The sequence below is a fragment of the Henckelia pumila genome, chromosome 4 (genome assembly GCF_033568475.1).
Source record: "Henckelia pumila isolate YLH828 chromosome 4, ASM3356847v2, whole genome shotgun sequence".
Classification (NCBI taxonomy): Eukaryota; Viridiplantae; Streptophyta; class Magnoliopsida; order Lamiales; family Gesneriaceae; genus Henckelia; species Henckelia pumila.
The window spans coordinates 78,489,950-78,514,873 of record NC_133123.1 but is presented as its reverse complement, the minus strand read 5'-3'; the positions used below and the strand labels follow the sequence as shown (position 1 = coordinate 78,514,873).

Here is a 24,924-nt window from a genome sequence, read left to right as displayed (position 1 = left end):
ATGATTATCCTCCACATATAAAAATATTTAAACTCTATACATGCTTCATTCTCTTCCACATTACGATAGGGTTAATTTTGTCATTAAAATCGAATATATAAATTTAATCAATCTTATTAAAATCATACCAAACATTCAATATAGTATCCTACCATTTTACTTATCCTTAATTTATCCTTATATTATATATCATATACTTATCATATCCTATGTACCAAATTATGTCTTTAAATTAATACATTTATCAAATCAACTAATACTTTTTACAGAAAAATTAATATTTTTCAATGAAAAATAATAATTTTTATGTTCAATTACCATGCGTTAAAGGTAACAAATTTAATAGGAAAACTATTATTTTTGGAAAAAAATTATACATTTTATGTAAAAAATAGCATGCTATATAAGTAAAAAAATTTATCATAAAAAGTAATATTTTTACTAAAAAATAATATATTTTTTTTAAAAACGTAATACTTTTCACACGAAAATTAATATTTTTTATATCAAATTATCATGCATTATACGTAATATTTTTAACAGCAAAACTAATACATTTGACCCTAAAAGTAATATTTTAAGAAAAAGTGAAAATTTGTATATCAAATTAGTTTATGTGAAAAATAATATCTTTAATAGAAAAACTAATATTTCTCCATCGGAAAAATGTATTGAACCTCACTTGTTCTATGTAATAAAAAAATTTCTGTAATCATGTAAGCCACTGATCGGGATATATAATAAAAATTTTATTAGTAATAAAAACTTTAATAATTATATATGTACTTCATTTTATATCATTATTATTTTATAAAAATGGAGTACGAGAAAATAATTAGAGTGAAAAAAAAATTATGCATAAAAGATCATATATGACAATTGTGTGTTATTGGATAAATCCTTATTACCTTAAATATAGCATTGAAATAATTTTTCTAAGTCAATCATTGAAGTTAAAGCTATCAAAACGAGTTAACTTGTCATTTGAACGGGTAGCAAAATTGTCTACTCAATCTACTTATTTGGAGAATGGACAAACCTGGGTACCTGACATAAAGACATTCAACACATATTATCATCACGAAAATTCTTCAATATTTTAAGATTCATCCAAGCCTTCTACACTTCAATAAATCCCATGCGGAAGTAAAAGTATTAGCACGTCATTTCCTTCTTGTTTGCACCAGACAACGTCATTTTAAAGGTGTATGATCCCTACACCCGATATTTTTAACTCAGAAATTAATATGTATTTTTCAAATAAACATATATTATATATCATACTTTTTACATAAAAATTAATGTTTTTTATCCAAATATATATATTTTAGCATAAAAACTATTGTTTTTGACCTAAAAATTAATATTTTTTTAATGTCAAACAAGTATATATATATATATATATTGCAATTAATATAATATTTTTGATATAAAAAATAATACTTATAACATAAAAACTAATATTTTTATCATAAAAATTTTACGCCTAGTAAGCATATATTACAAATAATACTTTTAAATTAAAAATGATACTTTTGTCCTAAAATATTATACTTTCGAACCTAAAAAATATTACTTTTTATTTCAAGTAAAACATATTAAATTTGTAATATTTTTATGTGAAACAAATATATATTTTTCCGAACAATATTTTTACATAAAAATGAATACTTTTGAACAAGAGTAATATATTTTTATGTAAAATAATCATATATTAAAACGTAGTACTTTTTACATAACAGATAATACATTTTACGTAAAAAGTAATACTTCAAATATATGCTATCCAATTTTACATTGTCTTTTCTCCACATACATTTTACATGGTCTCTTTTCTTGTTCTGTAATAAATAAAATGCTTCAGATATAGGCCATTTTAAGAGTCATTGTGTGTGGCTGTGTTGGGTGTTTCCTTAAAAAATATTTATTATTGGAACCAATGATGAAACAGATGAAAGAAATTATAAATAAAATAAAACAAATAAAAAACAAGAAACTCGAGTAAATGATAATTCATTGGAAATTAATGTTGGGCTACACCATGCTTTTGTGAAAGACTCGACAGTAGATGACACCGAACGGTCCGTATTTCACTAAACCAACCTCTAACAAAGGCAGGGAGATTATGAAGCATCAAACCAAATACAAAACCTACTAGAGAAGCCATTTTTTGTTGGGGACAAAGTGATTCTACACAAAACAACACTGAACTAGAAGTGATAGCAACACTTGCTGCTTCAGATACTTATTTCAACTTCTTTTTTGTGGAGTTGTTGCCCATGCATAGCTCCAATGGAATGTGTTGGTAAAGGCAATCAAGTACTATTGGATCAAGAATACCATAGGCTTTACATCAAAGTATATATATCGTTTTCCCTCTATGAACGTCTTGACAAGCTCAAACCTCTGTTTTCTCCAAAGCTGCAAAATAGAGCCAAATGAGTTTCAACAACAGAGAACAAGCTCAAGGTTCTTTCTTAGCATCCAAAGCACGAACAGATTCAATAACCGGTAATTCATATTATATTGCATTCTTTAATGTGAATGTGCGGGTGATTAGTGAGTTCTCAAAAGTCAGCACTACATGTATCAATTTCAGCAAAAGCCTTTTTTAATTCACTCCACATGTTTGAATGCTCATCTTACAAAGCGGTTTGTCATATATGCAATAGGTCCAAGCCTCAATTTATTGATTGTAACCACATTTGACATTCCTCTAAAAGAAGGAAAAACTTTTAAGTGACAGGACACATATTCACCGCTCTTAGCATCAATAACTCCACCAATCAGAGAGGTCAAATCTAAGAATAGAAAGCAAGCAAGAGAGAATTAAAGACGAGGGAGATGACACTGACTATTATAGTTCAGAAGCTTCTCGATGAGATCAACATGAGTCATCAGCATTCTTCGGCAACAGTACCGAACCAGCATAAGTGTGTCTAGAGCATCACTGCAAACAAATTTGTTTCTTAACCTTCAAATTGTATAAAGAAAACATATATGGAAAATAAATTACAAAAGAATTCTCATCGTCACTTTCATTTTCAATACAACAAGGACTGATAAATCGAATTTAGTTAACCCGTCAACCTACAATTTTCTATACAAACGTAATCCTGTCACACTCTTCTACCACAATCACGATATTTTCTCACACAAAACAAGATCATACAGTTCAAGAGGCTGCTAAAAATGCAAGAAAACACAAATCTTTTTCATATATTTGTTCCCACTGCTCAAGGTACAATATCAAGGTAGCTTATCAAAATTTGAATTTTCCATAACAAACCGCAATTCGTGCCCTATGAGCCAAAAACAAGAGACCATCATAAAATGAAACAAAGAGCCCGTTTGGTTTGAATAGAGAATTAAGAAAAAACACTTTTCTTAAAAAAAAAATGCTTTTATTAACTCAAATGTGTTTGGATGAATTTTTAGTGTTTTTAAAAGCACTTATTTAAGCCAAAATAAGTGCTTTTTTAAAAGCCCATATTTATAGCTTTTCAAATGCTTTTTTTAAAACTCAACTTTAAAAAAATGCTTTCAATATATTTATCCAAATACAAAATTATTTCAGCTTTTACTTTAAAAAATGTTTTTAAAAATCAACTTAAAAAAAACTTATTTTTTAAAAACTCTACTGAAAACAAACGGCTCTTCAGGCGCTTGAGCCAAAGACAGGATAACATCATAATGTAAGAGAAAATAGGCGCTTCAGTTTAATATCAATACCAGTACATTAAATTGAAACAAATCAGTAGCCAGGAACACCCTTAATTTTATGATAAACAAGATTAACCATGACCGTAATGTCGTTCTCCACTGTTTCGGCTGTGGATTTGAGCGAACCGGAGTCTAGCTTTTTCGTACAGATTTGACACCACTATGAAGCTGTGCACGACCAGAATCTTCATAAATTTTAAGAAATTCAAGGTGTTGAAAAAGAGTCTGGATTCTTGGATTCGAGATGGAACGATATTTTCTCGGTTGAATTTTGTAAGCGAATGATGAATTTTGTAAGCGAATAATCGATGGAGAGTCCGTCTTATGAAACCAGGACAGTCTCACACATATGTTTGTCTACGCTATATATTGTTTGGTTTTGTTTTTTTAAAAAAGAAAAATAGTTTTTTTTCAATATAATATTTTGTCATTAAATTGCCTCGATTTGATTTTACGACGATTAATTTTTAATATTATTTGACAGTTAAAAATTATTAGAGTATACTCTTATCATATTATGCTAACAATAGCAATCAAGGAAAGATAAACATTATATCGACATAGTTTATAATATAAATTGTAGTGATCCAACTCGTATCACTTACTGTAAATTTGGTTAAGCATGCAATTAACTTAAAAACGATAAAACAGAACTAACAATGGAAGATAAATAAATTATCTAGAAACAACACGACAAGTCGACGGAATACAACCGACATTAAAATCCAAGGAAAAATATACTGTTATAGAATCAAATCGAAAGTGTATCAAATCCCTAAACTAACGGAAACTCACAAGTACTACTGCACCAGATCTCAACCCTTCCGCGAACCGTCTGCGTCGTCTAATCTGAGACAAGTCCCGTCGAATACGGTGTCCAATAATAAAATAGAGGACGTAAGCGACTACGCTCAGTACAATAAGCACAAGTATACAGACCAAAATGATGCATGCAAGTGTCAGGGTACTGGATATATCTGAGTATCTGCTCAGTCTAGGCGCCTATAAGTCTGTAGTACCATCTGGGGTCAACTCCGCTGGGTAAATCCAAACACTCATCCTAACACCGTAGCGTCATTCTCCGTCGTCACGACGTCTTCCGGTGATAGATAACTAATAAAAATAGGGCTGAGCGACCCTCTAAATCATAGCTTATCTCAAAAGGATACAATCTCAACGTATATATGTACATGCAACATAATATATATATATATATGAAAGACAGTAAAGCATGTATTATGCACAGATAAAAGCAACATAAAAACATGTATACTTGCTGGTCATCTCAGTCAGTACTTACGTACCTCTATAGGCAACTTCTTAGCAGTACAAGTCTAGGGTCCAAGCCTAATATTCCAAATTATGTTATATCACTAAACATGCTCTGAAAACATTAATTAACCTAACAGATACTCTTAATTATTTCTAGAGTCTCGGACTGTACCTGCATCCATCAGCACTTTGTTGTCGAAGCCCAAACTCCAGGTCACTGCTCCGCTACAACCTCCAGAACGCCTCCCCAACACCCAGAATCAGGCTGTGTTGATTGGAGAAATGACTTGTAATCTTGCATACTATACCACACTGAGGAATATGAGATGCTTTATCACATTATTGGATTTTGAATATAATTTCTCGTGAAATATCAGTATATCACACGATAGCTTAATGTTCAAGTATCCACGAATTCAAACCACCAACGGGTCATTTAAAAATTAAATAGTATTGTCATGGAGGAAGAAAAAGAACTCAAAATCGTGGTCAAATGAACGAGAACTCGTAGCAAATGATTCGAATTTCCCCATGAATTTTACCATATAAGAAAATATTTTACAATGTTACAATTCCCTCCTGTCCCCATCCAACTACTCAAAATGCCATTAAACAGTCCGGGGTCCCCATAGACGCAATTGTGAAGAAATCTGAAGTAAAGAAGGCGTCCTTAGTTAGCTTCACTCAGGCATGATTCTTGATTGATTTGACATGTTTGCAAACACTTCCCGATCAGTATCATTGTTCCTCTTTGTACTCGGGGTTCTCTTTTAAGATGACAAATCTTCAAGAATTGGCGAAAAAAAAGGAATATATCTGCAAAAACCAGTGCGTGTTAGCATGTGATTCATGTAATTGAGGATTGAACACCAGCATTAGAGCACATATCTTACTTCTCAGTTGCAAGTTCTGCCCTATCACCAGTAGATAGAAGAACAGGAGTTGAGTGGGTTTGGAAACCCGTAATGGTCTTGGGCCTACCCGCTTGACCAACAACATCGACAGCCTGGCCAACACGAACAGGTACTGACAGAGGTTTAAGGTTTTCATCCACTGTCATCAGCATCCTTGGCTGCAGACGTGCATTTTTATTACAGGAAGGGCATTCACATAACAAATATAATGGGAACGAGAATAACAGAACAATAGACGGAGTAATGTCACACCTGCATGGCCACAAACAAGGAAGTAAAGAACATAATGATATTTCCCCAAGATGAGAGCTTTCATGTCAAGACATGCATGCAGCATAGTCACCAGTCCCGCCAGTGCAGTTCTGGAAGGAGGAAAAAGAAGAGTGAGTGTGGGTGTATGGATTCCATGAAATATGATGTAGTCAATGCCAAGCAAAATTCTTCAATATTATCGTTGTGCTTATATTAAAATGAAAATATAAAAGTTAAATACGAAATGACCATAAAATTTATAATGTTACACTTGGATTGATTGATTTAATTTGGAGGAAGGGATTTGATTTGAGGAAGGATTTGAGAAATAGATTTCAAATGATCCTCGTCTTGTGTTTATTTGAAATCCACCACCGTTAATATGAAAATTGTTTAACTTGATATAATGTGGATTTGATATTCACTTTTAAGTAGTGTTTGCAACCTCTAAAAATAAGTGATTAATTTGTTAAGAGAATAATCACTTAGTTTTATAGGTTGCAAACACTACCATAGAAAAGAAATCACCGTTTATCAGATTTTTTGCCTTTTAAATAATCATCAGACCTAACAATTATATTGCAGATGATCAAGGAGAATATAATTGGTTATCAAGCGATGTAAAGAGCAGACTATAAATAATGAGAAAGCAATCCAGTAAAGCTCTATTAAACTTAAATTAGCACATTATTAACTAATTAAAGAATGAGAAGCTAAAACTAATGTTATTGCTAATGCCAAAAATTAACGAACAAAACATTGGTATTTCGCAGAGATCAACTCTGATCAAATATTCCCTCTAGTTCCACATAAATGAGATTGACTTTAATAGTACTTCATCCAAAATCAAGGGATAGAAACAATGGCAACCATGTGAACATCGCAACATCAAACAACACAATAAAAGTAGAAGTGTCATGGTAATGCCGTAATGCATGCACAAAAACAAGTTGCACTTCTCTACATTCAAATAAACAGAGGATGACCATCATTACACTAGTTACATTACACACAATCTCACCCACACCATATAAAAGTAGAAAAAAAATTTCAAACAACTTATCCAAAATAAATGGAGTCCAAGCATCAAGTAAAATATGAAACTGCCATCCAATAACATGGATACATTTTATTTTAACAAATAGGAGCTGAAATCTAGAAAACTTACGGGGATAGCAAGAATCTTTCAGAATGGTAGGGTGAAAGTGTCAACAATCCTTTGCCCATATGGACAAAACCTTGGGCGATCCGGACCTGCACAATTGGGAATGCAAATAATTTTACTCGCACAAAAATAACCGAACATTTGAATGAGCTTGAAAAATGCATCAAGGTGCGGGAATAGTCAACATTTGCCCTACACTGAAAAGAAGACTGGCATCTTTGTAATAATAAGTTGACAAATTACGAAGCATCCCAGCAATTCTTGCATTATTGGTTCCAGCACCAATCAATCCCAAGGAAATAATGGCCGCCTACATAGTTCAAGAAGCATCCACTGAGTACCAAACCATGAATTGCACAACAATAACTATGACAGAAATTCAACCAAAAACTCGTCGGCTCAAGTATCAAAATACCATTGCAACTTCTGTGTCTGTATCATGACTGAGCCTGCTTAATGTGCCCATGACATTGACCTGATCAGACCACCAAAGGGAACCCAAAAAAAAATAATAGGCAAGAAGTAAGGGGGGGTTTAAAGAGTTTTCATAAAAGAAAAGAAATGAAACATGATAAAGAACAAGAGGAAAGAAAAAAGTACCTTTGGATTTGATACGCAGAGGAGACCTAGAGCCAAAGGAACTGCTCTCCAAATATTTTGCTCTCCGTACTGCAATAGATGCTCCAATGACCGAATATGGCCATCTCAAGTCCCAGTTCCTCTGCCATTGCTACCATAGCAATTCCAAGAGCAGCTGGTCCTTGGTATGTTTCACCCTTCTCCAGATGATGTGCACACTGACCAAGAAAGTGTTGCACATAGAATGGGAAATGGTAATAAGAACCAAAATCGACACACTAAAATGGTATGAAGAACCAAAATTGTCACACTAAAATGATAAGAAGTGCAACAAGGGTTTATTACCTTGAGAACATTCCATGTTCCCGCATAAGCACAAGAGAGCAGGGTCATGTCACAATGTTTTCTATTTTTTTCGTTAAAAATCTTTGAAACCTCAGCTGTAGCTTCCACACTTTCCTGACATACAGACGAGAGAGAAACAATCTAGCATGAGCATTGAAGCAAAACAAATTTATCCAACTTCTTTCTGCGGCGTGCTTGTGAGAGCTCATCCCAAATCAAATATGAAAGGAATGTTTGAGCAAATTAAAAATTTTAACTAAGGAGCACAAGCGTGTCGGATCCAGTTCCAACAGTGGTTGCAACAGCTTCATTTTATGCCGCATTTGATGGGTATTTAAGCTAAGATTATGCCTAATTGCTCCATACCAGATTATCGAAAATAAACAATATTCTTATTGAAGTTTATTAAATATAGGAATTCTAATAACTTGATGCAGAATGAGTGTCAATTGATTTTGATCCACATTCAGGGGTATCTCTCACCTGCTTTCCAAGGTACAGAAGACCAAGACCCAGGGACAAGAGACGAGTGAGGGGCTCACCCAATTCTGACTCACTTCGATCCAATAATGCAAATATGATTGCCCATGCAACCTCCTCGTTACACAGGGTTACACGAACCCACGTACACCAAGCCTATCGAGAGTGCAGTAAATGCAATCACATCAAGAGAATCCTTTGAATCTCCAAGTATGGGAGTTAGTTTACCGCGAATCTGGATGTTGCAAAGCAAATTAGAACCAAACAACTGTATCTTGTTGGAGAATATTGAAAATATATTCTGTTATATTTTTTCCTTAGATAGAATAGGAAAGTATCTATAATATATATTTCTTATTATTTACTTCCTTAAATTGGATGTAGACAAGCATGTATATATTGTGTATCGTTGTTAATGAGAGGTAAGCAAGAAAGTTTTCTTTCTAATTCTTGTTTCATGGTATCAGAGCCGGCGATTCTGCCGCCTTGTCTTTGTTCACTTTTGTCTTGTTTCACTGTTACAAAATGACCTCCAAAGACGAGTCAACTCTGGAAATTCCAGTACCCGCATCCAAATCCTCTCCTACTCCCTCGTTCGACAACCAGTCACTACAAATTACTCAGCACAAACTCAATGGTGTAAATTTTCGAGAATGGTTTCAGTCAGTGATGCTTGTCATCAAGGGAAGAGGAAAAATTGGCTACTTAACTGGGGATATCAAGGCTCCTGGAAAAACAACAGCTGGGTATAGCACTTGGGAAGCTGAAAATTCGATTGTCATGGCGTGGCTCATCAACTCTATGGAACCAAGCATCGGTCGAACTTATCTTTTTTACCAGACTGCTATGGAGATTTGGGATGCAGTCCAAGAAATTTATTCTGATCTCGAAAATACATCTCAATGTTTCGAGATTCGCTCAAAAATCCGTAACACCAAACAAGGTGGTCTTACTGTTACTGAATATTACAATTCCCTCATGGAATTATGGCAAGAAATTGATCTTTTTTATGAAAGTGGATGGGCATGTCCTACTGATGCAGAGAAGTACAAAAAAATGCTTGAAAAGGAACGCATATTTGATTTCTTGCATGGGCTGAATCCAGACTTAGATGAAGTGCGTGGGAGGTTACTGGGGATGAAGCCCTTCCCAAGTCTGCGTGAATCGTTTGCTGAAGTGAGGAGAGAAGAAAGCAGGAAACGTGTGATGCTCACTTCCTCACAGCAAGACTCACAACCTTTGGAAACTCGAGGTTCTGCCCTTGTGACAAACAAACATAACAATGGTCGACACACTTCGTTTTTTGACAAACCTGTGTGTGATTATTGTAATAAACCATATCACACACGTGAAACTTGTTGGGATTTACATGGCAACCCTGCTGATTGGAAGCCACGAAAACTACAAAGGAACCAAAAATCTGCTCACTTGGCTGAATCACAGACCACTACCAGTGCTGGACTTGAAGACATGCTACGGCAATTCCTTCATCAGACCAAACTTTCAACAAGTACTGATGGTCACAACTCTAAATCTCCTACTGTTGCTATGGCACAAACAGGTACAAACAGCCAAACTTTTCTGTCCACGTCGCAGCAGCCTAATTGTTGGATTGTAGATACCGGGGCTTCAGATCATATGACAGGGTCCATAAAAGTCTTTGATGATTATACCAACTGTCATGACAGAATAAATGTGTGGGTAGCAGATGGAAAAACCTCACCTGCCGTGGGCCAGGGGACGGTTTGCTTACCCAATATGATATTGAAATCTGTTCTTTTTGTGCCTAGTTTGACATACAATTTGTTGTCTGTTAGTAAGTTGACACATGATATGGATTGTGTAGTGACTTTTTTCTCCTCTCATTGTGAATTTCAGGATCGTTCTTCGGGGAAGATGATTGGCAGTGCTGAGAAGAAAAATGGCCTGTACTACCTTTCGAGAGTTGAAAATTCCAGTAGTATTGAGTCAAACAATAGAAGGTCATTATCTGTTGTTTCCAATTCTGATATTTTGATATGGCATCAACGTTTAGGACATCCTAGTTTCTCTTATATGAAAATTTTGTATCCTCATCTTTTCATCAATAAAAAGAAAGTTTTGTTTCAGTGTGAGCATTGTGTTCTTGCAAAACAACCCAGAAGTACTTATCTGCCCCATACATATAAACCCACAAAACCATTTCACTTGATTCATAGTGATATTTGGGGTCCATCTCGCATATCTAATCTGAATCGAACTCACTGGTTTATTACTTTCATTGATGACCATACTCGGGTTTGCTGGGTCTATTTGATGAAAGATAAATCAGAGGCGTTTCACTGGTTTAAACAATTTCACAAATTTGTCCAAAATGTTTTCCAATCCACTATCCAGGTTCTTCGAACAGATAATGGTCGGGAATATTTTTCTCGTGATTTTTGTCAATATATGGGGGATAATGGGATACACCACCAAAGTTCGTGTGTTGACACACCTAAGCAAAACGGGGTTGCTGAACGAAAAAACCGTCATTTGTTGGAAGTAGCTCGATCACTTATGTTCACTAGTTCTGTTCCTAATTCTTTTTGGGGAGAGGCAATTCTTACGTCTACTTATTTAATTAATCGTCTACCTTCAAAGACACTTAAATTCAGAACTCCTTTGAATCTTCTTGTTGATTACTTCCCAACAATTAATCTGTTCAGTTCATTGTCTCCAAAGGTCTTTGGTTGCACTGCATATGTCTATAATACACAACCAAATCAAAGTAAACTCGATCCCAAAGCATTTAAATGTGTCTTCGTTGGGTATTCTCCAACCCAAAAAGGATACAAATGCTATTCTCCCTTCCTTAAGCGTTGGTTTGTCTCTTGTGATGTCACTTTTTTTGAAAATAAGTTTTTCTATTCCAAGGACAGTTTTCAGGGGGAGAATTTTGATGAAAACAGTCATTGGGATCCCACCGTGTCATTGCCTATCTCACAAGATGTCTCTTCTTTTGCACCTACTGAACCAACTGCACCTACTGAACCACTGCATGACCACGAAAGTACACCAAGTTCAGTTTCACATCAAGTTCAATGGGAAAAACAGAATTCCATGAAACCTCTTCAAACCTATTCTCGCAGGCCTAGAGCTCCTCAGCACAATCAATCATCGAACCAAGAATCGGTTTCTGGTACGAACAATGACTTGGAGGTGCCCATTGCAATACGGAAAGGGGTAAGATCATGCACTAAACATCCTATCTCAAATTTTCTAACTTGCAGCAAATTGTCTCCCTCTTTTAAAGCCTTTACAGCAAAGATTGATGATGTAAAAGTGCCAAAAGATATTTATGAAGCTCTAAAAGACCCAAAGTGGAATGCTGCCGTGCAGGAAGAGATTAGGGCATTACATGAAAACAAAACTTGGGAAGTGGTAGACTTACCAAAGGATAAGAAAGTTGTTGGGAGTAGATGGGTCTTTACTGTAAAATACAAGGAAGATGGAGAAGTTGAAAGGTACAAGGCTCGGTTAGTGGCACAAGGCTTTACACAGACATATGGAATTGATTATGAAGAAACGTTTGCTCCCGTGGCAAAGCTCAATTCTATTCGTGTTCTCCTATCTTTGGCAGCAAATCTAGATTGGGAATTGCATCAACTTGATGTAAAAAATGCTTTTTTGAATGGAAATCTTGAGGAAGAAGTGTATATGAAGATTCCACCGGGGTTTGAGTTAGAACAAGAACAAGGTAAAATCTGCAAGCTTAGAAAGTCACTGTATGGTCTGAAACAGTCTCCACGTGCATGGTTTACTAAATTCAGTTCGACTCTTCTCCGATTTGGATATGTTCAAGGAAAGGCAGAACACACTATGTTCATAAAAAGGGGAGAAGATGGAAAAAAAGTCATTCTAATTGTGTACGTGGATGATATCATCATCACAGGAGATGATATTACCGAAATCCAGAAGCTCAAGAATCAGCTGAAGGAAGAATTCCAAGTGAAGGATTTAGGACCCTTGAAATATTTCCTTGGGATGGAAGTGGCTAGAAGTAAGAAAGGTATTTTCATTTCTCAGAGAAAATACACCCTTGAACTACTGAAAGAAACTGGGAAGTTGGGATGCAATCCAGTGGGAACTCCACTGGAAAGAAATTGGAGAAGCAAGATTAAAGATGATGATCCTTCTGTGGACACAGGGAGATACCAGCGCCTAGTTGGTAGGTTGATTTACCTCTCCCTTACACGACCAGACATTGCATATGCTGTGAGTGTTGTAAGTCAATTCATGCATTCACCGACCCAAAGACATCTAGAGGCAGTGAATCACATCCTGAGATATCTTAAAGGTACACCAGGTAGAGGGCTGATGCTTCTTAAAAATGAGAACAGAAGTATTGAAGGTTATGTTGATGCTGACTGGGCAGGGAGTGAGGATTGCAAATCAACTTCAGGATATTGCACTAAGCTATGGGGAAACTTGGTTACTTGGAGGAGTAAAAAACAGTCCGTCGTGGCAAGGAGTAGTGCAGAAGCAGAGTATAGGGCTATTGCTCAAGGAACGTGTGAAGTTATATGGCTTGAGAGAATAATGCAGGACTTGCAAATTCCTATTCATCATCCTACAAAGTTGTACAGTGACAGCAAATCTGCCATTAGCATTGTAAAAAATCCTATTCAGCATGATCGAATGAAACATGTAAGAATTGATCGAAGCTTCATCAAGAACGAAATTGAGGAAGGAGGCATCAATTTATGTTATATTTCCTCTCAAGCACAAGAGGCGGATATCCTAACAAAGAGTCTCCCTAAGCCAAGTCATGAAGATCTACTGAGCAAGCTTGGAATGCGCAATATCTATTCCTAAGCTTGAGGGGGAGTGTTGGAGAATATTGAAAATATATTCTGTTATATTTTTTCCTTAGATAGAATAGGAAAGTATCTATAATATATATTTCTTATTATTTACTTCCTTAAATTGGATGTAGACAAGCATGTATATATTGTGTATCGTTGTTAATGAGAGGTAAGCAAGAAAGTTTTCTTTCTAATTCTTGTTTCATATCTTGTTCGAGAGAATGAGAGTGCAAAAACAAGAAAGATCAAGTTATAAAAATCTTGGACCGCTGTTTTATGATTCTGCACAAAACAAACTCACTTCATCATTCTGAGAACCTGCATATGCAAGACCTAGGCCCATTATTGCACCTATTCTGGTAGAAGAATCTTCTTTATCAACATACTCAGCCAAAAGAGCCAATGCCTGAGAGTACAAATATATTAGAGGTAAGAAAAACTAACTAGTGTCACGGAATTGTTTTGGTCAGTAAATGCACATATAATCCCATGGGTTCTGAAACTGAAACTTACAGGATCACAATCATTCTTGACATTACAATTCACAATCCCGACTCCTAGTAATGCTCCGGAAATGACATGAGTGTCGGTACTATGAAAATATTTATCAAGTTGAGCAAGCCCAGAATCAACATCCCAGAGTAAAATCATGCCCTGTAATGGTGAAACATAATGACCTTTTAGCTAGTAGACAAACAATAAATTAAATAAACGTAAACAAATAGGAAAAGTACACACCAGACTAGCTGCAGCACTGGCTTTTCCATGTTCTTTATTTTTGAAGAGCCAACTTGTCGAAGAACCAACACTTGATGTTTCTGATGAACCTGTCATCAACTTATCCTGCACACATATAATGACACCACGTTAAGTAGAGAGTGAGAGATGACGTTGACATTTTCCTCGCCAAAACCAGCATTTACGAACGCATTGACAAATGTTGCAGCCAAGTTCTGCCGGGCAGAGTCAACAGTTCCCCCACCACTGCCTCGGCCATCAAGTAAATGTGCCTATAGATCCAGGAAAAATATTGAAATCCAAACACTTCACTTTTTATTTTTTATCATGCTTGTAAGGAAGGCGGGAAAAGACACTACATTACTAGCACGGGCGATAAAAAATATGCTAAAGGCAAGAACCACATAGATAATGGAAAAAGTGAGAAGTCAAAGACTAGACAGACCTTGTATATATCATCTGGAGATTTGGGCACCATGACTTCAATATCACGTGCCAGTGCAAGATAACCTTCATTTAACTTTGTGTTATTAATTATTTCTTGCAAAGCTTCTCTTTCTTTCTCATCTGCACACATTTCTTCATCAAGTTCAAAAGTAATGCCCTGCGCAACAAGAGAGTAAACACCGATATATATTCAAGGACTGAGCATCAATGTAACATAAAAGATCAATGGATTTATAGTTCCCTCGGTCTAGAATAGAGTATATGACATTTTTCCAAGGTCGCAAGAACCAAAATGCAAATCCACTTGTTTTGTTCGATTCCAAAACTTAAAGGAATCCGCTAAGCCTTCTATACCATCAGAATAATGATGTGCAAAGACAGATTTATAACCAATATTTCTACATGCAATCTTTATTAATCAAAAACAAAAATATCAACATATAATGGAACAGATATATTATTTTTCATTTTCTCTTAGCCATCATTTATTTAACAACACACAGAGACACACACACACTCAATCATCCTATGTAACGTGAGTGGCACGAAGCTTAAGAAGAATGCAAATAGTAAGAGAAAAAATGCATAGCAAAATGTAACCTAAATTTAAGTCTCAACCATATCACAAAAAGTCGGAAGATTGTGCACATTCATACTCTACATGTCATAACTCAACGGTTCAGCCATGCAGAAAGTAAGAAATTCCTTCACCAAGTGTTGGATCCAATATTATTCTAAGATTTATAGGGTGAATACAAATGCTTTAGTGATAATAACTCTTTCAACACTGAGCGCAATCATATAGGCAGTAACCTTAAACCGTTCTGCAGTGCAGCATAATACAAAGCAAAAACAATTACCACCCAAAATACACATCCCAAAACCTTATAAAAAACCGCACCAACAAACTAAACAGAGGCAGAAATCAAGTGTACACAAAGAAAATAAGAGAAAGGTTGACGACAAAGAACAAAGTAACTGCAACCAATTATCCAGATGACTTACATGGCGAGCAAGTATGAAGCAGAACTGCTGCTTTTTCTTAAGATCACTACAAGTTGTGAAAAGTTGCTTCACATACTTTAAAAGGATACCAAAACTTTACACTAGAGGAATAAACATAATTTTTGTCGAGTAAACAAGACACGAATGTTATTCTTGGATCTATGATTTCACATCTGATACATGATAATCTCACGCCGCAAACTTCCATCCAAAGTTACCTCAATTAGAAGTCCTGAAGTAAGAATATCAGAATCAAACTGAACACAAACCTGCATATTGTCAAGGTACAGAGCTATCTGCAGGGCTCTAGGATATTCTTCAAATTTCATATAGATAGTGTGTGCGAGTTAGAAACTAAGAATAAAAATGAAGACATCCGATTTCATTCCTTGAATGTTGATGATGAACAGTATCAATTTAAATACCCTATTACAACGCATGATCTTGAGACACTTGGAGAAGATCTAGTGATTCTGTTATAAAAAATCTAACAACTTTAAATAAAACAAATAAAATGAGAATTATTTTAGAAGAGTCTCGATACTCCAATGGGCTGCAAAACTATTTGGGCTTCGCTACAGAATTTAATGGATTGGGCTTGAAGTCTTTAACTTTCCCCCTCAAGGTCAGCAGGGGATGAGAATGAACTCTGAGCTTGGATCGTAACCTGATGAAAGCAGCAGCACAAAGAGGTTTTGTAAGCACATCATCAGCAGTCTGATCATAGGACGGAACATGACAAACAGAGACAATGTTGGACTGAATCTTTTCGCGAACAAAATGATCTAATTCTAAATGCTTCGTTCGAGCATGTAGAACATGATTAGCACTTAAGGCAATTGTGCTAACATTGTCACACCACAACAGTGGTATTCCATCAGAGGAAATATGAAGTTAAGTAAATAAAGACCGAATCCATAAAAGCTCAGACGTAGCATTGGCAAGACTGCGATACTCAGCTTCGGTGCTAGAGCGAGAGACCACAGATTGTTTCTTAGAACTCCACGATATGGGTGAATGGCCAAGAAACCAACAAAACCCTGAAACAGATCGACGATCATCTGGATCACTTCCCCAATCAGTATCACAATATCCAGATAAACAAAGATCACCCGAAGCACCAAGTTGAAAACCAAAGTCAAGAGTACCATGTAAGTAACACAAGATGCGTTTGACTGTTTTCCAGTGAGAATGTAGGGGCGTTGGCAAAAACTAACAGACCTTGTTGACACTATATGCAATATCTGGCCTGGTGATGGTCAAGTATTGAAGTGCACCAATTGTACTTCGATAAAGAGTGACATCGTCAAAAGGATCACCATCATGCGAAGAGAGCTTTACTCCAGTAGACATTGGTGTAGGCAGTGGCTTTGCGTTCCATTTTTGTGCGAAGCAAGAGATCTCGAGTATACTTTGTTTAATTGAGAAACAAAGACTTATCTGCTGAACGGTTGACTTCGATTCCAAGAAAGTAAGAAACATCCCCAAGATCCTTAAGAGAAAACGTACTGCTGAGTTGGTGAATCAAGGTGTGAATCTGATGATCATCATTGCCTGTGACTAAAATGTCATCCACATAAACAAGTATATAAATGACACAAGTATCACCAAATTTAACAAATAATGAGGAGTCTGCTTTAGAGGGAATGAAACCAGCAGATTTTAGAGTGATTCGAAGTCTGTCAAACCAAGCGCATGGGGCTTGTTTAAGCCCGTAGATGGCTTTATGAAGTTTACAAACAAGAGGAAAATCACCATTTTGAACTTCAAAGCCAGGTGGTTGACGCATATAGACAACCTCATTAAGAGTACCATGCAAGAAAGCATTATTAACATCAATTTGTTTGATGTTCCAGCCCTTTGAAGCGGCAATTGTGAGCACAATTTGAATAGTAGTAGGCTTCACTACAGGGCTAAAGGTTTCGGTGTAGACCGAAGTCAAGACCTTGAGTTTGTGAATACCCTTTGGCCAAAAGACGAGCCTTATAACGAGCAATGGAACCATCAGGATTGGTTTTGAGTTTAAACACCCACTTGCAGCCAATAAGTGGTGTGTCAGTCGGAGCAGTGACGAGAGACCAAGTATTATTAGCAATCAATGCATTAAATTCAGTCTCCATAGCTTGACACCATTGAGGATGAAGCATGGCTTCTTTCACTGTCAAGGGTTCCTGAAAGATAGGAACATCAGCCATGCAGACCTTTGGTTTGAAAATCCCTTCCTTGGCCCGAGTAATCATGTGATGAGTGTTCAATGGAGATGGAGCAGTGAGTGTACCAGAGGAAGTAGCATTTTGATTTTGATTAGAAGGTGAACTGGACAAATCTAAGGGAGAGGAAGAAGGACCTGTATTACGCAAAGTAGGAAAACCAGGGGATGGGGAGGAATGAATAGTACCAGAACCAGAAATAATAGGAAGAAGGAGATTGGAGGGATGACTTAAGGATGATAAAGGAGATGGAGTGGACTGCCGAGAGAATGGGAAAATGGCTTCATCAAATCTAACATGCCTCGAAATATATAATCTCCCATCAGAACTGATACCAAGTTAGAGACTAAGAATAAAAATGAAGAAATGCGATTTCATTCCTTGAATGTTGATGATGAACAGTATCGATTTAAATACCCTGTTACAACGCATGATCTTGAGACACTTGGAGAAGATCTAGTGATTCTGTTATAACAAATATAACAACTTTAAATAAAACAAATAAAATGAGAATTATTTTAGAAGAGTCTCGATACTCCAATGGGCTGCAAAACTATTTGGGCTTCGCTACAGAATTTAACGGATTGGGCTTGAAGTCTTTAACTGTGCGATATCCAGAGCCAACATGTCATCTGGTCCAGGAAGATACCTGATTTTTTGTACACGTAGCAATAAAATATGTAAAAACCGCAATATAAATGACAAACTTAACCATCAAAACAAAGAGGAACACGATACAAAACGGTCATTTTCAATGAATTTCAATATCCAACAGATCAAACCAGACCAAATCTACTAGAACACTCCTTTCAATCTAAAATTTTGACATAGAACACCAGGTTGAGTTTTTGGTCTCATATACCCATGGAAACAGCAAAAGGGTAATAGAACAGGCTTGTGATCAATCATCATCAATGAGGTAGCTATGCAATGCAATAATGGTCGGCACACTGACGATAAAACACCAACCAATAGAGTGGAATGAATCTAAAAAAGAAGCTCAAACATCTACTTACTTTGCCGAACTAGTAAGGTACATGTCCTTTTATAATTTGTGCTGTCCACAGGCTCAACTAATAGATCAAGGTCTTCGACCTGGATAAAAAAAGAGTAATAGAAAATGTTTCTCTCTGTTTTTGTGATGTTCACAAAAGTCTTCGTGAATGTATAAATACATTAGGATGGGCAATAATACCTCCATCAAAAGATCAACTGCCTCAGGCTCAGCATTATGCTGCAAAAAACATAAACAAAACCAATCCAAAACCTTTATTCTAAGAACAAAACAAGATATAAACAACCTGAAGTAAAAACTTGCTACTTATGGTGTAGACAGAAGGTAATAATCACATATATCAAAGAGAGAAAACTATCAACTGCTCTACCTTAACATTAAACAAATAACAGTACACTGCGATACCTTCATATGGAAGGCAAAAATTTGCACAACAAGGTCCATTAGATCATCAATTGAGGTTTCTTCACCCTGAAATAGATGATGCAACAAAGAAACTTGTTCAGACATAAGCATATGCAGTAATGTTAAGATAGAAACTTCACGCATCAAGTCAAGGAGAAAGATGTAAATTTTCCACTCTTTAAAATTTTGCAAATAAATATCATAAATTCACCCCAAGTCATCATTTAAAGCAACATAATTGCACAAATTCCTCACTAAGTATGTCAGAGTAGATATTCCCAGACTGCAAAAACAAAAGAGTAAGAGTAAAAAGACTCTACTCAAGGGTGAGTTAGGGACCATATAATCTGAAGAAACCAACCAAACTAGATTCTTATAACAAATTTTAATCTATTTCCTGCTTTGTAATAAATGGCATGCTACAATTGACTTTTTTTAGGAAAAAAATCGGTTTTGTACACTTTTTCCTACCAACATTATCCCACACTTTATCCGGTTCATTAATCAAAATCACATTGTCCATAACAGAATCCTGAGTCACCACAAATTTTTCTCTCACCAATCACGCTCAGCATTTCCATCTATAAAATAACCCTTCATCACATTTTTCCTCCTCCTACTACAATGACTTCCACCACTATTCTCACAATTATTTTATACAAAAGGCTGTATTCAATGAAGCCGAAAGACAAGGATATCCGTGATAAAATTTTTAAAGAACATTTCCCATTCTACCAAAACAAAAACATACATTGCACTAAAGGCCGTACATTTAATTCAATGAAGTTGAAAGATAGGCTATCGTATAATGTTTTTAAAGAACATTTCCATTCTACCAAAAACAAAAACAAACATATATCACATTCTACCAAAATACTCTATTGTTACATTATATTTTAAATTCAGTTTGTTTTAAAACTTTAAAATGCCTTATATTCCAGAGTGTATGAGTTGTGACTGACTATCAATAGCCCAACAATTTTTTTATCAACCACACAACAAAACTTAAGGGCAAACTGCATAAGCACCCATGTAAAAAATTTCAAAAAAAACAAATAAAATTAATTTTATACAAAACCACATTTCTTAAAATAAGGCATAAAACCCCTCACAAATTGGTAAATGTGACTGAGTTTTTTTTTAACACGAGGATGGAATGTGCTTGAATTTTAAAAATTGGAGAATACAATAGCGTTTTAAACTTTTGACATGGGATTTCAAAAAACAAAAAAAACAAAAAACTCTTGACATGGGGCCTAATACAATTAACCCTAAATGTTAATAACATGAGTATGACATCTACGAGAAAAAATGCTTAATTCAAAAACAAATTAAAAAAAAAGTATTCATAAAATTTTCCATTGCAATATCCCAAAATGCACTAATCTCCTTTATCACCTTAACATTGCCAGATGCGGTCAACATTCAAATGAAAAGATTCAAAGTTTGATAAAGAAAAAATCCGAACAAACTAAAACAAGTTGAGATTATTACCACTACAGTTAAAATAGAACTTTCAGTGACTGAACATCTAAATCAACACAGTGAATTTCAAACAAACCAAATTAAGTTGGTTTCAGTCCAATCAAAGTAGTTGTTCAGGATCGAGTGGTAGAACAACTTATCAAAACACATAAAAGCAAAACATAACTCTAGAACAATCAATCAGAATTTGCAAGTACTGTAAGCATATGCATGCGATTAAAAGAGTGAAAAGCCTCATAAAAAATCTAACCTGCCGTTTTCCGTACTCTTGAGCAATTTCCCCAGCCAAATTCCTGCATTAGCACAGGACCAATACAGATAATAACCAAAAAAAATCAATAATAAAATTCTTTGAACTATGTTTAAAGAACACAATGCAATAGAAAAAAACACGTGATGCACAAAAAATTATTGTTTAGTCATGTTGCATCTTACTTGATACACAACTTGAGCAATTCACAGTTATAAATGAAATAAATTTGACAGCTATATGTGAAGGTTGCTCACTAAAGTAGTCCTTTTTAATTGTCACATGCTACCAACCTGTAGGACTAAATGGATACGGATTCTCACCTGACATACTCATGACCCCATGAACCAATATCACCGTCTGACCCTAATAATCTGTATTTCAAGCTCGCCTACAATTTTTGGCATTTGCACTTAAAAGATCATCATATTGTACACACAAAGAATGACCTTAGACTCCAGTATATGATTTCACATCCAATCCCAATCATATCAATTATAAGAAAAAAACTAAATCAGATTTCATATGGTGCGGATATCTGCCCTCAGATGTTCTTTCCTTGGATTGAAGAAACAAAAGCATGTTTGGCGAACAAATGCAGATAAGAAACAACATTGCTTTATTGTGTGGAATAATTTGGAAAAAAAATCCAATGATAATCGTTTAAAAGAACTTAAAGTTCGGGTCAGATGTGTAACAAATAATTGATAGCTAAATAAATCAGTTTATAAGAGGTTTTATGTACAAAACATTAAATCGTAACTGTAATTATCTGAAATGAACTCTTTTGTTTTGCTTATTCCATTAAATATTTCACAAAAATTGCAAAAAAAGTTATGCATGACAAATAAGACAATAAATGGGATCTATGAAATGAACTAAAAAGCCTATGCTAACGCAGTGGGTTCAGAAAGCGCACCCTCTCTCCTTCAGGAGACATTGTCAAGGCCAAAACAGAAAGTATATCTGCAAGCAGTTTCTGCACAAAATGTTTTAAAACATTTGTAAATCAGAGAGGTTTACACAGATACCATGTGATTATGCTGAATAGTCGCCTGAAGTTTTTCACCTTGAGATCAGAATCTGACATTTTCTCATAATGTGCTTGTAGAGTTCCATAATGAGGACGTAAGAACTTCAAAGGCTTTGGAACTGAAGTCATTGAACTGGTTGCAGTACGAATTTCTTGCCTAAATAAAAAAACATACGGCCATAAAAAAATCATTAGATAGATCATGTTGTCAATTAGCTCAGCATACTTTATGCCAATGTTAAAACTTTAGATGTGGAAGTTGCAAATCTTCAAAAAATTTATTAGTGACGTTACAATTTTGAATATTTTTGGGAGACCAACTTGATATAACCAAAATTATGCATAATTATCCATATTTTAATACAAAACATATTGTGTTTACAGTTGATCTAAAACACTGTTCTAAAAGGCGGCGCTAGGCGGTTGCCCACCATCCTGATTTTTAGACAGTTGATGCCTCATGGCGTTATTGTGCTTAATTGCTTCTTAGGCGGCTCAAAATCCTTCTAGGCAACCGCCTAAATCAATATATAATATTTTTTAAAATTTTAAATTTTTTAAAAAAGGTTATTTGGCATATTTTCCCCTCAGATTGTATCAGATGAGCTCAACAATCATCGTCGTAACAGAAATAAATCCAACCCATATAAGTCATGTGACTACAAGTTGTTAGAGTTTAGGATGATGAATCATTCTTGACCAAATTTATAAACTTCGAATTTCAGGTTGATTTATTTCAAAGTTCTGGAAAGATTTTCGAAAAATCAGTAAATGTCTATTCATAGACCATCTGGGCATCAATCACATATGGTTGTTCTATAAGATTTTCAGTATTAATAATATCGGGATTCACCACCACATTATATTTTAACCTACATAATTTTTAAACTGCTGCCCATAATTCAATGTTGCTTGATTGTACAAATAATCCACCCTTCCACGATGGACCAACACTTCTTACACCTGGTTATAACTAACAAGGCATTTTCCACTATATATGACAAGTAAGAAAGGGAAATGAAGACAAAAGGCTAGTTAGAACGTGAAACGGGAGTTGTAGGTGTGCAAAACAGGTCAGGGTAACAAAATTTGGCAGAAGTATATGTTATCTCTGTTCTCTTTGTGTGCATTACTAGAGTACAAGTCCTAACATAAGCAAAAAACTTCTATTCTATAAGGAAAAAGTCAAATCAAAATCCAACCATAATCATGAGGCATAATACATCATCATCACAGTTTCTAGGTAATCATAAACGAAGAGAGCTTTTGGTGTTTTAGATCCCTCCCTAGAAGATGCCACTCTTCAATAAAACAGACATTCGGATTTCAACGACATTCGGATGTCATATATTTCACCTGTCACATAATTAATAAATCCTGGGGTAATTCATATCATCTTATTTGGAGTCCTTGGTCTGATAGAATCTATATAAATTGCAACAATTAATTAGTCAGCAACTCAACAATTTCTAAATCAAATCATATTCTTTGTAGTTTGTTCAATAAAAGAAAAGCCAATTAAGCCCATTAAGTAAGCCATAAGTCAACAGATTCCTATGATCTCTGTTTCTCAGACAACAAATCCCCCTCCCCCCAAAAAAAAAGTAGCAGTGGTAGCATTATTTAAATACCTTATGCATCTGGTAATCACGTTATCACATGCATCCTCAGTTTATATAATCTAGCATTCTGTGTTTTTCACAATGATCAGAAACCCGAAATGTATTATTCGCACACCAGATTCAGAACTCCATTTCTCTCTCAGAAAAGCAGGCACAAAACTAATTCAATATCAGCTTTTCAGCCTCGGTGATATCAAACACCATAATTCAATAATCCTCATGACATTAAAGTGCAGGGAATTGATGCCAAGGCTCCAGGTAATCTAGCGGGTATTAAAACCAAAAACATGTCTCCAACACGACAACCATTTCACACTTGCCATTTTCCATCACAATTAAAATGCCATTTTAGACGGAAATAATCTCCAGCGCACCCAAATAGAATGCTTTCTTTAATTGGAAATAATTAACTAGGAAATACTACAAACCTCATGCTCTCCAGAGCAACTTTCTGCAGGCTGGTAGGGATGGCGATGGGTCGGGTTTCACATCAAACTTGCCTCGGCGGGGTGGGTCTCGGGTTTGGCCCCCCATAATATATATATGTATGTAAAATTAAAATATACTTTTATATATATAAATATAAATATAAAATATATATGTAATATTAATAATATATCATTATATTTTTATACTAAATAATTAATATTTTATCCATAATTTGAGTGTATAGTATTATTGGATTGAAATGAATTTATTTTATTATGATATGTTTAGTATAAAAATATATAATTATAATATTTTTGGCTAATAATTATTAATTAATTACAAGTTGATAAATTTTAATTTGTGAGAATATTTTTTTGTTTTAAATATTATCAATATATATTTGAAATTAAATTTAATGATTTTTTGTTAATTTTTAAATTGTTTAATTTAATAAATTTAAAAATATTTATTTTTTGACGGATCCAACGGGTAACCCGGATTGGACCCGTCGGGTTCGCGGGGCAGGGCGGGTCCAAAGGGAGGCGGGGCAGGTCTCGGGTTTAGCCAAACCCGCCCCAGACCCGGCCCGTTGTCATCCCTAATTGCTGATCCAGCTGCTTGATTTATTAGTTGTATTTTGAGATAGGGTGGTGTTTATGATTTATTACTTTCCAACTACAAATTATAGCTACATGTTTGATTTATCATCGTAAAACTCATTCGATAAAT

The 24,924-nt window shown here is 35.1% G+C and overlaps 1 protein-coding gene, 1 long non-coding RNA gene and 1 pseudogene across 2 annotated transcripts; all 3 read right to left on the bottom strand.

The window, feature by feature from the left end:
• Positions 1–2,036: 2,036 nt before the first annotated feature.
• LOC140867479 (uncharacterized) lies at positions 2,037–4,036 on the bottom strand. Its single transcript, XR_012145158.1, has 3 exons — positions 3,806–4,036; positions 2,856–2,950; positions 2,037–2,421 (listed from the first exon to the last, which is right to left on the bottom strand). It is a non-coding gene; the product is annotated as an uncharacterized lncRNA (long non-coding RNA).
• A 1,697-nt stretch (positions 4,037–5,733) lies between these two features.
• On the bottom strand, positions 5,734–6,317 carry LOC140861306 (26S proteasome non-ATPase regulatory subunit 2 homolog A-like). Its single transcript, XM_073264310.1, has 3 exons — positions 6,253–6,317; positions 5,889–6,161; positions 5,734–5,779 (listed from the first exon to the last, which is right to left on the bottom strand). The coding sequence occupies exons 1-3, from the start codon at positions 6,315–6,317 to the stop codon at positions 5,734–5,736; spliced, it is 384 nt and encodes a 127-aa protein (XP_073120411.1).
• Positions 6,318–7,325: 1,008 nt separating this feature from the next.
• On the bottom strand, positions 7,326–24,447 carry LOC140866119 (26S proteasome non-ATPase regulatory subunit 2 homolog A-like; annotated as a pseudogene).
• Between the last annotated feature and the right edge of the window lie 477 nt (positions 24,448–24,924).

What these genes read in the sequence shown, in the direction of transcription:
- LOC140861306 (XM_073264310.1), bottom strand. Translation starts at nt 6,317, where the DNA reads ATGGAATCCATACACCCACACTCACTCTTCTTTTTCCTCCTTCCAGAA. An exon ending in GAACTGCACTGGCGGGACTG is followed by an intron (nt 6,162 to 6,252) that starts GTGACTATGCTG and finishes GTGGCCATGCAG; the next exon opens with GTGTGACATTACTCCGTCTA. An exon ending in GCAGAACTTGCAACTGAGAA is followed by an intron (nt 5,780 to 5,888) that starts GTAAGATATGTG and finishes CAATTCTTGAAG; the next exon opens with ATTTGTCATCTTAAAAGAGA.